Source organism: Betta splendens, chromosome 10, assembly GCF_900634795.4.
Source record: "Betta splendens chromosome 10, fBetSpl5.4, whole genome shotgun sequence".
In the NCBI taxonomy this organism is placed as follows: Eukaryota; Metazoa; Chordata; class Actinopteri; order Anabantiformes; family Osphronemidae; genus Betta; species Betta splendens.
In genome coordinates this window covers 20,624,326-20,640,595 of record NC_040890.2, presented here as the reverse complement: position 1 = coordinate 20,640,595, position 16,270 = coordinate 20,624,326, and the positions used below count along the sequence as shown (strand labels likewise).

The 16,270-nt window shown below is 45.4% G+C and overlaps 1 protein-coding gene across 3 annotated transcripts; it reads right to left on the bottom strand.

Moving 5' to 3' along the window:
• Window positions 1-59: 59 nt before the first annotated feature.
• On the bottom strand, window positions 60-16,227 carry slc44a1b (solute carrier family 44 member 1b). 3 transcript variants are annotated; one of them, XM_041072685.2, is made up of 16 exons: window positions 15,112-16,227; window positions 12,741-12,830; window positions 11,511-11,653; window positions 7,957-8,093; window positions 7,334-7,427; window positions 7,086-7,255; window positions 6,738-6,827; window positions 6,483-6,634; window positions 6,040-6,226; window positions 5,664-5,832; window positions 5,364-5,520; window positions 5,202-5,285; window positions 4,996-5,133; window positions 4,456-4,692; window positions 4,128-4,226; window positions 60-3,088 (listed from the first exon to the last, which is right to left on the bottom strand). In XM_041072685.2, the coding sequence occupies exons 1-16, from the start codon at window positions 15,166-15,168 to the stop codon at window positions 3,065-3,067; spliced, it is 2,028 nt and encodes a 675-aa protein (XP_040928619.1). In that variant the 5' UTR covers window positions 15,169-16,227; the 3' UTR covers window positions 60-3,064. The 3 variants fall into 3 exon arrangements, with proteins under 3 accessions (XP_040928619.1, XP_055368389.1, XP_055368390.1); XM_055512414.1 differs by having other exon boundaries at window positions 60-4,226; XM_055512415.1 differs by lacking the exon at window positions 15,112-16,227 and adding an exon at window positions 13,206-13,633 and having other exon boundaries at window positions 60-4,226.
• Between the last annotated feature and the right edge of the window lie 43 nt (window positions 16,228-16,270).

Genomic DNA, 16,270 nt, shown 5'->3' with positions numbered 1-16,270 from the left:
TCTATTATCAATGTCCAAGTTTATTCCAGGTTTCATGTTCAGTAAAGACAAACCAATAGTTACAGATTCAAACTTTCCATTTTATTACTTTTTCTAAAAAAACAAACAAATATACAATGAAAATTTAAAAAAACAACGCAGAACAAAATAAAACTTTTTTAGTGTTACAAACCACTTCTAGAGTCTAGTGTTACACCGGTTAAATTGCCTCAGCCTCAAGTCTGTCTGACCTGTGTAAAGACAAATTCCAGTTTAAAAGAAAAAGGCGAGTTTTTAGTCATGTGAGTCTAACGGCAGATTATTCACACTACGCCGACGACGCACTGCCACACATGCAGCTGGTCTTGGATCAGATTTGCCAGAGCTCGAAGAAGCTGCAGATGGGTAAAACATGGCTAACATCAGAAGCGAGTCTGACTCCACCCAGGGCAGCCCAGGCGCACCTCTACCTGAAGCAGCATCTTGTGGCATATGAAGCAAACACAGCACACATCTGAACACATCTGTTGCATTTGATGACACGTGTCACTGAGGTTCTCATGGGTTTAGGAGCCCAGTTCTTTTCAGAACCATGCCTGCTCCAGTTTGAACCAATCGTCGAGGTCCTGGCTGAAGCTTCTCTAACTAGCAGCTAACTTTTCCACTGCATCTGCAGCCTCTTCGCTGAAGCAAATGATTGGTCATCAGGCAGCTGCAATTTGACTCACAGGACAAAGTTTAAAACCCAGCAGCACGGTTGCTTCATAATTCAACGAATGAAAAATGTACTGTACAGTAACTGGGAGTTTAAAAACCATCCTGTAGAAATGCAAACAAAAATGACCTTAATCCATGAACAACAGGTTCCAGTTACTTTCAGTGAAGTGTTGTGTAACCTCGAGTCCTTTAATTAGAGAACGGCAGAATGAGCATCAAGAAATGCTACAGTCGGAACAACAACCATTTTAATTATCCTTTGGAAACTTCCTAATTTGTACTCAATGAGAAATATCTCACTTAGAAAAAGAAGTGCAGACATGTAACTTCCTCTGTTAGTTTGAAGTGAAACCACACATCTTACTGCTGTCTTCTGTTGATGTTACAATCAAACAACATTCAACAATTTATAGGGAAATCATCAGAGCCATAAAATGTATTAATCTTTTAGGAGTATTGTAATATTTAGTCTTGGCCTTTGTCATAATAGGTCCAATGTGAAGACACTATCAACAATAATGATACATTTCCAGGTGTCAACTCTCCGCAACGAGTCAAACTGGTCAATAAGAAGTGAAAATAAAAGTCTTAGAAGCAGATTTAAGTATTTCCACTGATTGTGTTTTTCTTTTCAGGACGTTTGAACACGAATGATGTGTATTAATATCTGAGCTACAAACACGGTTCATCTAAAATACTTTACAGCTACTTTAAACTGACGTCAGTGAATGAACTTCATCTTTAGTGCAATTACTGAATTAACATGCTCAGAGAATCGAGTCCCGTTACCGCTGCATCGTACATGCTCTTTAAAAGTCAAAGCTAAATCTCAGATCAAGTCCGGAGTTTCTGCACACGCCGACAAACACAAACAGACGTTTGTCCTGGTCCTGCTGAAACTCTGGGACCGATGAAAGATGGGAACAGTCGGAGCCTGTAAACCATCAGGCCAACCAGCAAAGATAGCACAGACCAATGTTCATCATCCCAGCAACAACCAGAGCAACAGCCCAGTGAACCACTTCATGTTTACGGTGTCCAATTCAAGTTCCTGTCGCTGAGCTGATGAGGAGAAAACAAGGTGGGAGTAAGTTCGATGTAGAGGAAGGATTGATGTGAATAAAACCTGGCTGCTAGAAACTTGGAGGCAGATTCTGCTTGAGCTCATAAAAAAAAAAAAATTCTAATGTTCTAATGTGCTGAGAATGTAAAGCTGAGGCCACGCGTTGCACCATTTGAGTTGCACTGACCTAAACACACTGATCAGAAAATGGTCTCAGGACAACAGTCTACATATACCCAGCACAAAGGACATTTAACCCAAACAGCTGGACTGGAGCTGCAGCAGGGATCCACACGCTGCCGACAGCTTGGTCCTGTTCCTGTCGCTCCAGTGTGACAGCAGCGGTTCCACATTTAACCCACAAAGGAGACAACCTTCTCACTGAATTTGCCCAATCAGTCTCCTTGCTGATGGTCGAGCCGTTGACCTAAAGCATGTTGGTCGAACAGAAGCAGGAAGACTTGTTGTTCTCATTGATGTGTGTTTGTTATTGCTGAACTCAGCAGACTCCTGTTCTCTGGGTATCTTTGTATGGAGACAACTCACTCTGACCCACATTTCCGTCCTTCATTCTTAATCCGGACTCATGCCTGTGACTGTGCTGCCCCCATGTGGACGAGGGCTCTGCGACCTGACGACAGCCGTCTGCCAGACTTCACACTGCGAGCAACACTGCTGAGTCCAACATTCACCAGCAATCAACAGTTTCTATTGTTACTGGAATTTAAAGTTGTTGGAGTTTAGTCAATTACAAAATTACAGAAGTTTGTATATTTGTTGTTGTTTTTACTACCTGCAACATTAATGGGGACATGTGACAATAATGATAATCTATTCCGTTACGATGCCCGCCTCCTTGTTCACTGACCGTCGTCTGTGGGCCAGTAGCTGGCTGTGTCTGTGTGATCCATTATGAATTAACAATTAATCAGCTGCATGGATCAGCGTGCTTGCAGTGCGTCTCGCCAGACTGACCAGCTGATCACCAGGATCTTCATCCTATGATCTCTTCTGAGCTCCGGTGTCTCCAGCAGTCAGACTTGTGGCAGATGTAGAAGTATTAGAACTGAAGAGCGATGACTTCAGTTTTATAAAAAACGACATCACTACGAAAAAATGCATTAGCCGGTTTAAAATCTGCAGCGCTTCAATATAAAGTGCTTCATTACATTGTTACGTTTTTACAGTTTCTTATTAAAATATTGTTTTCCCTGGAGTGAAACCATAGTAAACATGTTACACGTTGGTAAAAATAAACATTTGGAATGTCTCTTTTTTTTAAGAAGTCCCATTGGCTGATTTTGGTCAAGCTGAACTTGTCCCCGGAGCCTGAAACAGGAAACGAGTCCACATGGTTAAACGCTTCACACACAGCACAGATATGGAGGTGAGCACAAAGCACCATGGGTAGTCAGGTGTTACTGACACATGCAGAGCAGGAGCTCAGGAGTCCAGGTGTTGATGGCGATTGCTCCCTTCTCTTTCACATTATGACACATCAGGCCCTGAAATCAGACTTAAGACCTCAGGAGGTTACTCTGGTTTGTTTGAGGTCATTTTAAATTGGCTTTTTTTAGACTCTTTGCTGTCAACATGTGACTCCTTGGGTTATTTTTTACTTTATTAACTAAAAGTTAAATTTAATCACAGTGAGTTTGAAAACAGGGGTTTTAACCAGACTGTGGGTGGCTCAGGACATGAGCTCAGGTCTGGAAATTATTAAAATATCATGATGGACCAAGACCCAGCAGACACTGTCAGCCTAAGTCCTGTTTATGACAACAGGAACAGGATCCATTACCTGGAAGCTGAGTCCAGGACCAGAACTAGAAATGTTCATGTAAACACAAGAGGAACTTTGAAATCTGCTGAGTCCTGAAAGCAGCACGGTGAAGTTAAGGCCAAGCAAAACAACAAAATGTGAAAAGAAGATGCAAAAGTAAAAAATGTATTACACAAAGGAAAAGTGGCTCCTTGAGTGGAGGAAAAAGCTGCAGCGATGGTATGAAGTCAGAGGATGCAGTGTTCATGCAACCAGTCTGGCTCCCGTCTGTCAGCTGGTGACAGCGGGCGACTTAGTGGAGCTGGCAGAGGGGGCGAGGCTTGACGTGTGCAGCAGGCTGACAAACAGAAAGAGGGTGGAGGTGGGCAGGTAGACGCAGAGGAAGAGCACAACGTCCTCGCTGAGGCACAGGGTGAAGTCGCTCTGTTCTGTCAGCACCCAGTCCACCAGCACCCCCACCAGCAGGTAGTACACCTGGAACTCCTGAAGCTCCTCCCACTCTGCCCCACCTCCATCCAGTGTCAGCCTCCCCTCCTCCAGGGAGTTCCCGCGCCTGGCCACGCCCCCTCCACCATTGTCACTCACCATGGGCTTCATCTCCGCCCCCTCTGACACCGCCTCCTTCACCCGGCTTCGTCCACGCTCCACCACTCGCTCCAACCGCCGGCTGCTTTCCACAAACTCCTACAGGGCAGGTTCAAACACGGGGGTGGGGATAGATCAGATAATAGAGGGGGAGGTATCCGCCTTTTTCCCCTTCACACTCTGATATCATAAGTTATAGCGCTGCTGGGTGGGCGCATATTCAAACAGTTTAGCTGATAATAAGCTGCAGACAAGTTGATGGAGGAGAAACAGGACAAACACAGACAGGTGGACAGATGTCAGCCCCCTCCAGTGGAAGGTGTCTCACCATCAGAGATTTGTCCATGAAGAACTCCTTCCCCGGGGTACCGTCATTGTACTTGGTGTCAATGGCAAAGCAGAGGAACAGGACGTCCACCACAATCTCAAAGATGGACAGGAAGCAATGAGCAACCAGGAAAGAGAAGAGACAGACGATGATCAGGGGCAGCAGCCACTCAGCATAGTCCCTCTGGTAGTTGAGGAGAACGACGCCGGCAAATGTCGTCGATGTCACAATCAGGATCTAAGATATAAGAGAGAGAGAGAGCACACAAGAACAAAATGAAATGACATTGTTTCATTTTCAGAGACAGGTATGCCAACATCTGTGGTCAAAGTAAAAAGACACATAAGGTCCTGTTCTGGAGAAGCTGGAAACAATGAAGTAGAATGCAGAACTTAAACTACTGGACCCCTCTCAGTCACACTCTCCCACATCCCTTTTTATCATGTTGAACCCCACAGGAACCAGTGCCCCCCCCCCACATCACATCAGGTTCTGGATCCTCGTCCTATTAAAGGACATCCAGGTTTAGCTCCTTCTCACCTTCCCCAGGAAGAGAACAAAATCTCCGATGGCGTTGATTGTGGCGACACGCAGCGCGTTTTCCACCAGGATCACGAAGGCGTCGCGTGCCGACGTGCAGAAACTGGTGCTGTTGATGGCCGTGGCTGCATATGCATTCTGGAAGAGAAAGACTCAGATGTGACCACGAGGCTTACGAGCAGAAGCTTTGACAACCGACTCATTACCTGATTGAGATAGTTGAGGCACTTCTCTAAACACCACAGACAGCAGATACAGGTTTTCAGCATACAGCGAGCGCAGGCGTTCTCCTGTTGGGTCAAACAGAGTCAAGAACCAGACAGAAGAGTGCTAGTCTGGGGTCAGAGAGGCCAAAGATAATGCCTCACCTTTCCCTTTAGCTGGTTGTGGATGTACATGAGGATGAGCCTGGGGATCTTCACCAAAGTGATGATGAAGGAACCCTTGGCAACGGTTCCCAGGTGATACCGGACTAGCCTCAGAACCGAGGACAGGATGGGGGTCACTGGGAGCCGGTTCTTGTCCCTGAAACATTAAATTCACCAGGCTTTTTCCTCTGATGGGTCTCAGGTCCCATCATTTGTTTTCGAGTCTTTTACTGGATAGGTGCATCTCTGTTCGACTGTATCCAGGTGTGTACAGTTCTGTTACAGGTGTGTTGGACCCACCTGGTAAAGTAGTACGTGACCACGGCTCCAGCCACTGTCATCTGCTGACAGGCTAGAATGAACTCACTGATCCAGACCAGACCTACAGTGTGGTACCAGGTGAGGTACTGAAGAGGACCCGTTAGTCTAAACTCTGTCAGCCCCGTCTCCTCGTTCTGGACTGGGTTCCCTGCAAACCCAAACAGACCAGGATGCAAGTAAGCTTAAAGCTAAAGATAAAGTTCTATTTAATTTTTTAATTTTGTGGTTTATAAGGAGCAGACTGTAATTCTATTGAATTCTATTGTAATTCTAGTGAATAGCAGCTCACAGAACAAAGTGCAGCTGCAAATATACAGACATCACGAGGTTTTGGTCAAACACATGTCAGACTGACCGGTGGTTCCTAGGAAGAGCAGGACCAGGATCCAGTAGATCCAGAAGAGCAGGAGAGCAAGGAAGGTGACAAAGGGCTGCAGGGTGAGGAGCGGGAGGTGGATAAAGACCTTTCCTGCCACATGGAACAGAGCGATGGTCAGAGCCACGCGCTTCCTCATGAAGAGCATCAGCAGCAGCAGGATGATCTGAGACAAAGCGAGAAGGGAAACATTAAAGGAGAGACAACAAGCTCGGAAATGCAAAGTACATTTGGCTATGTTGAAACCAGGGGCGCCAAACCCTGGCCACTCTCTTTTTGGTTCTCCAGCTCTCCCTGCCCCAGCTCCTACTGATTACCTGGATCAGGTGTGTTCAAACAACAGCTGGATGAGTCAACAGAGAGTTGGAGAACAGCAGTTTGACACATGTGCTTTAAACATTTTCTCCTGCCGGGTTACGTACAGTGAAGACAGTGGCGGCCACAGAGTAGATAAGCAGTGCCTGTCCGCTGTCCCTGCTGACCGCCGCCTCCTCCTTCGCCTCCTTCAGCTCCTTAGTTTCATTTCCATACAGCCTGTGATCGATGTATAGCCACCAGAGGACGCCAGTACCCGCTGAGAAGGCCCACAAAGACAGGACGGCATTACATCGAATATATATCACAGATGATGAGTCTTTGATCTGTGTTTAATCCTGGTAGATAGGAAGTGACCTCACCGAGGGATCCGAGCACCACCAGCGAGGTTAGGATCCAGACAAGAACTGCAGAGATGTAGCGGATGATCACCATGAGGATCATGGAGAGACCTGCAGGACAGACATCATTAGCTCTCCGTGGTTCTAGGTCCTGTTGTCTATCGATTATCTGTTCGGTTCACGAGCATGGACACCCACTAAGAAGATCTGAATCCTTCTTCTTCCGGGGCTCGATAAATACTCAATCTATCTACAGTATATGATATATAAGTATGTTTTTCAGATAATGGCTAGCAGAAACCCAGCCCCATAAATAGATCTTTGGCCCTGAACATGGCAGCGTTTACGTTACTTCTCTTTGGGCCTCACCCAGAGCCAGCACACACAGGCCGATGATGATCTCTTTACTGGCAGCAACGCCAGCAATAAGTCGGTGCAGGACGCTGTGGTCGCCAACAAATGTCACCACAGCCTCTGCAAACTTGGCGTAGCAGGAACTGTCCACAGGAGTGCAGCGGTTAAACACTGGCAGCGGCTTACTGCAGCACAAGAAGATGAGACGTCAGGCCAGACACAAACAGCTTGGTTCACAGGCGGGAGGGAAATGCTGGAGGTACCTGGGTGGAACTGGAAGCTTTGGGCATTTATTGAACCTCTCAGGAAGGCTGGGATATTTGTGACCCGCTAGCTCATAGGAACACAGCTCAGAACCTGAAAAAACACAAGCACAGCTTAGGCCTGACTCTGGGTTTGTCACTGGGGTCCAGACACGTGGTTCTGTAGCATTCCGATTATGAGCAGTAACAAACACTGAGACCAGGTTCAGGTCCGATCTCTGGTTTATGTGACAGCTAGTGTTTTACACTGTATAAACTATTTGAAGCGGCTCCTGTTAGGGACAGTGGCTCCTTTCAGCCGACACGTCTACAGGACGAGGTGAACCAGCTCCATGAGCAGAGTGGCACCGGCAGCGTTAATGCTGTCTTTGTCTACGGTCAGTAGGGGTCTGCAGACATGAGCTCACCACGCACGCACGCACGCACGCACGCACGCACGCACGCACGCACGCACGCACGCACGCACGCACGCACGCACGCACGCGCACAGACCTGAAAGAAGATACGGTTCTGTTCTATTGTTTCTCATCTAGTCTTCAGGGACTACATTTTCCATCGGCCCCACTGTCCCGCTCTTTGTGGCTCTGCTCAGTGGACACAGAGTGGACTCGCAGGGACCTCACCGTTGAGCATGGCGAACCTCTTCAAGTCTTGGTAGGTCTTTAGCTCCTCAGTGGGACACAGAGACACACACAGAGCTATAGACTTGATCTTCCTCTGAACAATGTCTATGTTACAGGGATCCAGGAAGAAAACAAACCTGAGGACAAAGAAAACACAAAGGCAGAGGTCACGGGTCAGATCAGGGAACAGCTGATCCTGGAAACCATACGGGCCGGGCCGAACCAGACCGGTTCTGAAACTTTCACAACATTCACATTTGGTTTCACAGCAGTTACCGGTACATTACAGGACGAGCAGCAGTTCGCGTCAGCTGCTTTTTGTGCATCAGCATTTTTTGATGAAGGTGAAGGTCTTTAGAAAACTGTTCCTTCAAAATAAAAGTGCTTCTGAGGTATTTATGATGATTTCAGAATATCAAGTGAAACTGGTTTGTTTTTAGAGACATCTGTGTCTGAGACATCTAAGCATAAACACAGAACCACTCCACAGCGCCGTCTGTCAGGTCTGTAACACACAGGCAGGACGGGACACCAACTAGACACAACGGGCGAACCAGGCACAACACCAGCAGGGCAGGAATCCAAAACCCAGCAGAGCCAAACAGGGACCACCTCATCTAAGAGGGCCAACAGTAAAAGACCCACTTGATGTGCAGTAAACCTAGTTTAAAAAAACCCGGCAGCTGCAGGTTTGACTTGTGTTCAGTTGTTTTACACGTTCAGCCTGAAACTGGACGTTGAGCAGAGGAGGACTGAAGCTGGGCCGAATGTTGGAATGTTGACGTGGGAGAGACAAGTGTGACAGAAAAACAAAGAGACTCCACACACTGCGCCTACAGAACCAGGAATGTGAGACCACCTGGTACCAGCACAGAGCCATGTTACACAATCATGTGAGGGCTCACACCTAAACTACTGTAGATGAGTTGAATTTAGCGTCTGACCAGATCAGGTTTGGAACAAAGAATCGAGTGTTTCTAACCTTTAAAGCAGTCACGCTTTTGTTGTACTGGTCCAAATGTCTTCTGTAACTGACTGGGGCTGCACGTAGACTAGGTTTTCAAAGTCAAAGCTGTCATTTATGGAGTCAAATTAGGGTCAGATTAGTTGTGCGTGCGTAAACCAATCTGTGCGTGCTGTGTGTACATAACCAGATTCGTACTTGTAGACTTAGTGGGGCTATACCATGCTCACTTATAATTTAGGGCGTTAAAATTATGCAAAATTGTGGCTAAATTTACAAGTAAAATAACATGACCTTAATTTGCCTCTACGCTCTGATTAGCTAATGAAAAGGAAAGTTGTTGCAGTCCTTTGACGTGGCACAGCAGATCTTGAAAGCTCCACAAGCAGCAACAAGCTAGTCCACTGACTGATGACTTTAATTACATTTAATGATCAGACAGACATGACGGCTCATATTCATGTGTATGAAGTGTGACGCTACTCTCGTGATTTGCGGAGGTAATGCAGATACGCAAACTATAAACTGGTGTTTCTATCAGACGTTAATGTAGCATGTTAGCCGACAGGCTATTAGCAATGCAATTAGTTATGATGCAGCTGGAGTTAAGTTGGGTACGTTTCCACCGACAGAGTAATCTGTGGATGAAGCGCCTACTGTTACTTACCTACCTGTTAGAGGGTAGGTAAGTAAGAAGGTTATGCAATGTAAACCAAGCGCTTCATCCACAGATTATTCAATCGCTGAAGGCGCGCTAACAGGTAAGGTAAACTGGTGTTCCATATGAAAGAGTGACCACGTTACCTGGTGACCAACTTCCGTTGAGTTGTTTTACCAGGGTGACATCCTGTTAGCTGTCCCCGTCAATGCCTTGGTTTATGTTACCTACCTGTTACAGCGTGCGCTCTCCGCGACAGAGGTAACGGAGCATAGCGTTTAACTTGTATTTTGTGAACGATCAGAAGCATCTTGTCCTCTACCGACTCACCCGTTACCTGCCGGCAGGCGCTGTCAGCGCCTAAGTAAACTATTGGTGAAGCGAAGCAGAGCCAGAGCGGTGCAGGTCTCAGCTGACGGTTGAAAGTGAATGCTGCGAACTAAATAAACGATCAGATGGTGTAGACAGTCTTGATCAGCGTGAAGCAACAAGATCCTGCACTGAAATCCAAGGCTGTCCAACAACTGCATTACAAAAGCATCGTTAACGTAAATGTGCTCACCTAAAGCAAACGTGTTTATTGTGGTGTGATAAACGATCACACAGAGTCACAACGGTAGCGTTACTAGAAAAAACCCACCTTAACTCCAGCTGCATCATGACGTAGCATGGCCTTGCTAATAGCCTACGGCTAACATGCTACAAAGTATGATAGAAGCACCGGTGTAACGTTCGAGCAAGTGCATCACTTCCGCAAATCATGAGAGTAACGCCACACTTCGTACACATGAATATGCGCCGTCATGTCTGTTTGATCATTAAATATAATTAAAGTCATCAGTCAGTGGACTAGCTTGTTGCTGCTTGTGGAGCTTTTAGGATTTGCTGTACCACATCAAAGGACTGCGACAACTCTCTTGTTCGTTAGCCAATCAGAGCGCGTAGGCAAATTAAGGTCATGTTATTACTTGTAAATTTAGCCACGATTTGTGCCTAATTTTAACACCTCAAATTATAAGTGTAAGCATGGTATAGCCCCACTAAGTCTACAAGTACAAATCTGGTTACGCACACACAGATGGCTTACGCACGCACAAATCTAATCTATCCCTAATTTGACTCCATAGTCATTTTTTGTGATCAAAATAACCACTTCTGATTCTGAAAATAAATGAAAAAAGACCCTCAAACCTTGGGTTGTCCCCCTTCAAGCTGCTCTGAGAACTGCTGGAAACCATGTGACCATGTGTTGATGTTATGTGACACAGCCAGAGGACTGGACCACCAGAACCAGAGAGCAACAGTCCTGCTTGCTTCCAGCTTCTGATAGGCTGAACACACCTGATGCTGGTAATCAGCAGCTATGGTTCCTAAGAGTGTGTCATTGTTTATACACAGACAAGAGACGACAGACACACAACTCGGATTAAACCTGCATCAAACTGGTTCTTTGTTATAACGCTCTCAGCATCAACCAAACAGCAGCAGTTCCACATTTAAAAGTAGCAGGCCATCACTAATAGCACACAACACCTGAATTCTTACTTTGAAGTTTTAGCGCATAAAGTAATTTTTCTCCTGAATCCTACACGACCTATAGGTGAGGTCTAGTAGCCTTCAACTGATCTGTGCTGTGACTCAAAGTAGGTCCCAGCACTTGTCTCCATATTTTATCAGCTGCTCGTGTTAGTGCAGGTAAAAATAGTCTGAGTGTGTCAACGGGTCGGCTGGTGAGTCACAACACTGAGCCGAGAGCAAAAGCAGAGCTGCACAGTCCTACAAGGATGAGCTGGGATGGGTTAAATGCAGAGAACCAACTTTGTTGTAACATTGTGATAATGATAATAAAAAGAGACTTTCTTCATACACTTATGTGAGTGCATATATCCAAGCACAGGTAAAGAAAGAAACCGTACATTACAGCTGACTTACTTCTTGTCGGTGTGGTCAAGGCCGCTGAGCCAGAGTCCTTCAATGAGTTCATTGCGTCGACCGCAGGTGTTGCCGTAGCTGTCGTATCCAAAAATGAGGCGATCGGCGCCGCCGGTGACGATGGTGAAGCCACAGATGCTGCCCTGCAGAGAGGGGACACACAGGCTAAGCATCATTGCACTATTCTCTTATTTTACTGAATGAGGTCCAGCGGAACCTAAGCAGTAAGCCGAGCCCGGTCCCCTCTGTTTCAGTTAACTGCATGTCCTTAGTTTGAGTTTAACCTCCAGCCACTAGGGAGCAGTGCTGTAAAAACATGTTAATGGTTAACTATCCCTAACACCCAGACTCCTTCTTACACTGTTTTAGTATTTTACACAGAAGCTCTCTGTGGATGAACTCAGCTGCAGACATCTGTTAGCGCCTGCTAACTCCCGCTAGCTCAGCTGGTGTACGACCAGCTTGAGCCACCAGATGTTAAAATGCATTTATTACAAATGGCCTCCACATAAACACAGAGGTAACCAAACATTCAGTTTGCTGTGTCTGACAAGAGGAGCTCTAAACTCAAGCGTAAGGTCTGGGCAAACCTACAGGAAGAGAAAGAGTGAAACCACACCAACACCTCAAACATCAGTTTTGAATAACCTCAAACATGAGATGTTAAACCTCAGCATCTAAATCCAGTCACCTCAGCCAACAGATGGTTAAAGTCAGTGAACTGATCACACTGATCCATACATTCTGTCAATCAAAGACAAACACACACAACAATTCAGCTGCCACAAATTATTGTTTACATAATCAATGTGCTGAGTCATTAATGTCTCCTACAACTCAACGGAGCAGCAGAGATCCAGCCTAATGATAATAATGATAACAACTGATGGTTAACTGTAACATAGGTTTTCATGACTTTATAAACTTCATACTTTTCGTCCACATTTACAGGACCGCTGTTCGATTCAGAAAATGTGGAACGACAAACTGCTTACATGTCTCCATCTCATTTAGAACGTTAATTATCCTACTTTTTCATATTAACAAATTATTCATTCAACTATTACAATAATCATCTGCTTGTGCTGACGTCACATACATGTAGTGTGGTACTATTAGACTAACTACTACTGGTATTCGTATTGTGACAGTACTTTGTGTGCTAATTCAGTGCTGTGGTACTGTGATGGCAATGAGCCCATCAGCTGATGGTGGCGGGTCTCTAGTTACCATGCCGACGCAGAACACGGTGAAGAGCAGGAACCAGGGCAGGTCTGTGCAGCTCCGGTCCTCCAGCGGTCTCCATTCCCTCTTTGTCCTCTGAAACACGCATACACACAGCACGGTAAGAGCCGAGTCGGGCCTGCGGCACCGGGTCGGGCTTGGCCGGGTCAGACTACACCTTTGTCATGTACAGACATGTTAGCCCAGCTCGGCTCGGTTTCGGTACAACGAGGTCACACAGTACAATAACCGAAGCTCCAGACCAGGGTTAGGGGACATGGCGGTTCCGTTACCAGGCCCAGAAAGGAGCTAATTGGATTACAGCGGCTGACTCTAATCCCAGCTCGGCCCTCTCTGTTCACCGGGAGCGGTTTCCCTTTCACGGTGAAAGAATAAACATGCACCGGTGCTTCGCTAAAGGGCACAGCAGGGAGAACGCCACAGGGTCGTGCCGAACCGGACCGTGCTTACCTCCGCGCTACCGCAGCATCCCATTGCAGTCAGAGTGGACGTGCTCGGAGCTTCACTGAGCCTCACGGAGCTTCACTCAGCAGCAGCGGGGTCTGCAGCACGACAGGCGGGCGGAGGACGCGCTCTGCCTGCATGCACTCACTGCGCAGCGGCGGAGCCCGGAGCGGAGACGACGAAGACGGTCAGACTGAGGGCTCCAGCCCGCTGAGCATGCTACAGTCGGAGCCTCCTCTGGGTACCGTACCGAGAAGAGATTAACGGCCAAGGATTTGTCCGCCACACTTCCTGGTGGGCCGTCAGGTGCAGCGGCCATTCATCTAATTGCGCGTGCGCAATTAGTGTTCGTGCCAGAGATGAAGAGCTGAAGCCAAAGGAAGGTGCAGTACCCAAAGTGACCACAGAATGGAGGCCAACAATAGTGTGGCGCTGTTTCCTCTGAGCGAAAGGTGATTATTGTAATGAGGTTTGCTAATTTGCATTTGAGTTTTAATTTTATTATTGTAATTCAGAATTTTAGACTTTTACACGTCTATTACCCATAAATTCAGCTTATAAGAGGAAACTTGGAATACGCTGTGTACTCTTTTAATGATGACGTTATTACTATTGAAACCCTTACTACACATTATTATAATTATTTTAAACCATGCAATTAAAAAGATTTGATTAAACTTCAGGGACAACAACGCTTTGCAATGAAGAGTTTGACCCCATAGAGAGTGCTGGTGCAGCCTGTTACAATCTCACACATTTAAAGAAGTGACATCTTTGTTTTAGTTCAACATGAACAGAGTTTTACTGTTAGTGTGAATTTACAGTCTCCACCAGTCACCACACACACACACACACGCACACACACACAAATATAATCTATTTGTTCTGTAGTATGTATGTTTTGTATCTATATATAACATACTGTAATACCTAACTTTGTATATATGTATATATATAGACAGTCTCTGTCTATATATATATATATATATATATATAGACAGAGAGAGAGAGAGATATTGGTGAACCCTGATTATTCAGACTATTACTGTATTGTTATCCTGAGATATATAAATGTTATTTGCGTTACATTTACTGCTCAGTAGGTTCGGGCATTTCTAGGCTGATGAGATCAACCCCCCAACCAGACAAAGCACCAACAAAGACCCACTGCTGTTTAGTTTGAGTATACAATTTCTTAGTGTTCTGCTTGAGGGAGCTAGAGAACCTCTACTTCTAAAAACTCAGTGTTTCTCAGAAGATATCGAACCTATGAGGGTGCCAACTTGATCCAGACCTTGAGTGAAGATGTCATTAATTCCCTCCAGTATTCTGACCATAGGGATTCGGGTAGATAGTAGAAACTGAAGGAACAAACTGGATTCTTATTCAGAAATGCCTTCACAGTTCAGTTCAACAGTTCCTGTTGTTCATCAGAGGTCAGTAGTGAACTGTATCTTTTCTATTTCTCCACAGAATCTGTGGGAAGCTAAAAGAAGTAAAGTTTCATATAAGTTGCCAGCTGGCTGTTAATGACATGAACCTATGTGACTTCTTTCATTTTAAACCCACCCTCACAACCCCTGACTGACCCTGACTAGTCCCCTCCAAGCAAAAGCATTAGCTATTAGCAAAGTACTAATACCATAATAAACATTAATAAAACCCCATACACTCAAAGTACGAGGAGAAGACACGTTGGAGGAATCATTGAGCTCATTGTGTTGCATTATTATGTTACTGGATGAGCAATGTATTTATACACAAGCAGTGCAACATAGTAAAGGTATTAAAGTATTATTAAAGTATTAAGTACAGTGAGCCAGAAAATGTTTGCTGAGGTTAATCCACTACATCACACAAAATTACTTCATTCAAATAAAATAAAAACTTTTTAAAAATGGAAGCCTTTTACCTTTGGCCTGAGTCGAAGCTGCTGCTGAGAACCAGAGGGGAAACGCTTAGAGTCCATGTTCTGACTGGTCCTGGAGGGTCCTGGTGTTGGTGACTGAGGACAGCAGCGATGTGGGTTTGACAGGCTGAGTGGAAACAGAGAGCTTTTGTTTTATTGTTTACAGTTGTACCAGGCTGAGGGTGAGGATTTAGTGTGTTTCACCGCTCTCATCTAATCTTTTCAAAACAGAAAACTGATTTTTTTATGCCTTCAGTCAAAAAGATCGATCAGCCAAATTAATGTGAACGTTCATATTGTTTTACTTTTATTGTTGTAGATTTACTCAACGATTCTGTGACAAAAAGTCCTCTAAATGTCAAGTAAAAAGAAGTAAGTTATATACAGTACCGTGCATGTAAATATGTTTTCATTGCTGCTGATCAGTTAAACTTCTGGAGGTGAGGGATGGATGCCTAAGAACCAGCACAGTGACACCTGGTGGACTGTGAATGTTAAAGCAGAGGATTCATGTCCTAATAGTGACTATGATTGAGTCCCGAAAGGCCAGAACCCAGTTATTGTGCTGGTGGAAGTGATTCCCTATCAGCAGCTCACTGCCCTCACCTTGACTGTCAATGGATGAGTGACACCAGCTACTAGAATCACATAGAAGCCTTCTTCATATAGAACACAGCGGGTGATTATTTTTTTTAACCGAAAAAATAAAAAACCCAACAAATGTAGGAAGGGAAACTTCTAGTGGAACCGGGTCAGGGTTGGCCTTTGTGTCGACTGGTTGGGGTGAGAACAGATCAGCAACAGAACACAGGCAGAATATTAATGTAATAAGGTCCAGACAGAGAGAATGAATGAATGAAGGAGGTCTCAGCATCCTATTGTTTGGACCAGAACCTGAGCTGGTTCCACAGAAGAGCTCGGTAGCTAAAGCTCTGCCTCCCATTACATGTAGAAACTATTTAGATAGAGCTGCATCATTGAGGGCTAAAAACTCTGGAACTCTAGAACTCTGGACTTGAAGCGTGTGAACCATGTTGTTGTGATTGGATCATAAGTGAATTTAACTAAAAGAAGTGCTGTGTTTTGTAACCAAAACCCAAAGATGAGCAGGTCCAACAGTTTCATATGAATGTCGGCCAAGTGGACCAGTTCCATGAGCCCA

Coding starts and splice junctions, on each gene's coding strand:
- slc44a1b (XM_055512414.1), bottom strand. CDS start 15,168: ATGGACTCTAAGCGTTTCCCCTCTGGTTCTCAGCAGCAGCTTCGACTC. Junction 12,831..15,111: donor AGCTTCGACTCAGGCCAAAG/GTAAAAGGCTTC, acceptor TGCGTGTTTCAG/AGGACAAAGAGGGAATGGAG. Junction 7,428..7,956: donor GAGGTTCGCCATGCTCAACG/GTGAGGTCCCTG, acceptor GTGTTTTTTCAG/GTTCTGAGCTGTGTTCCTAT.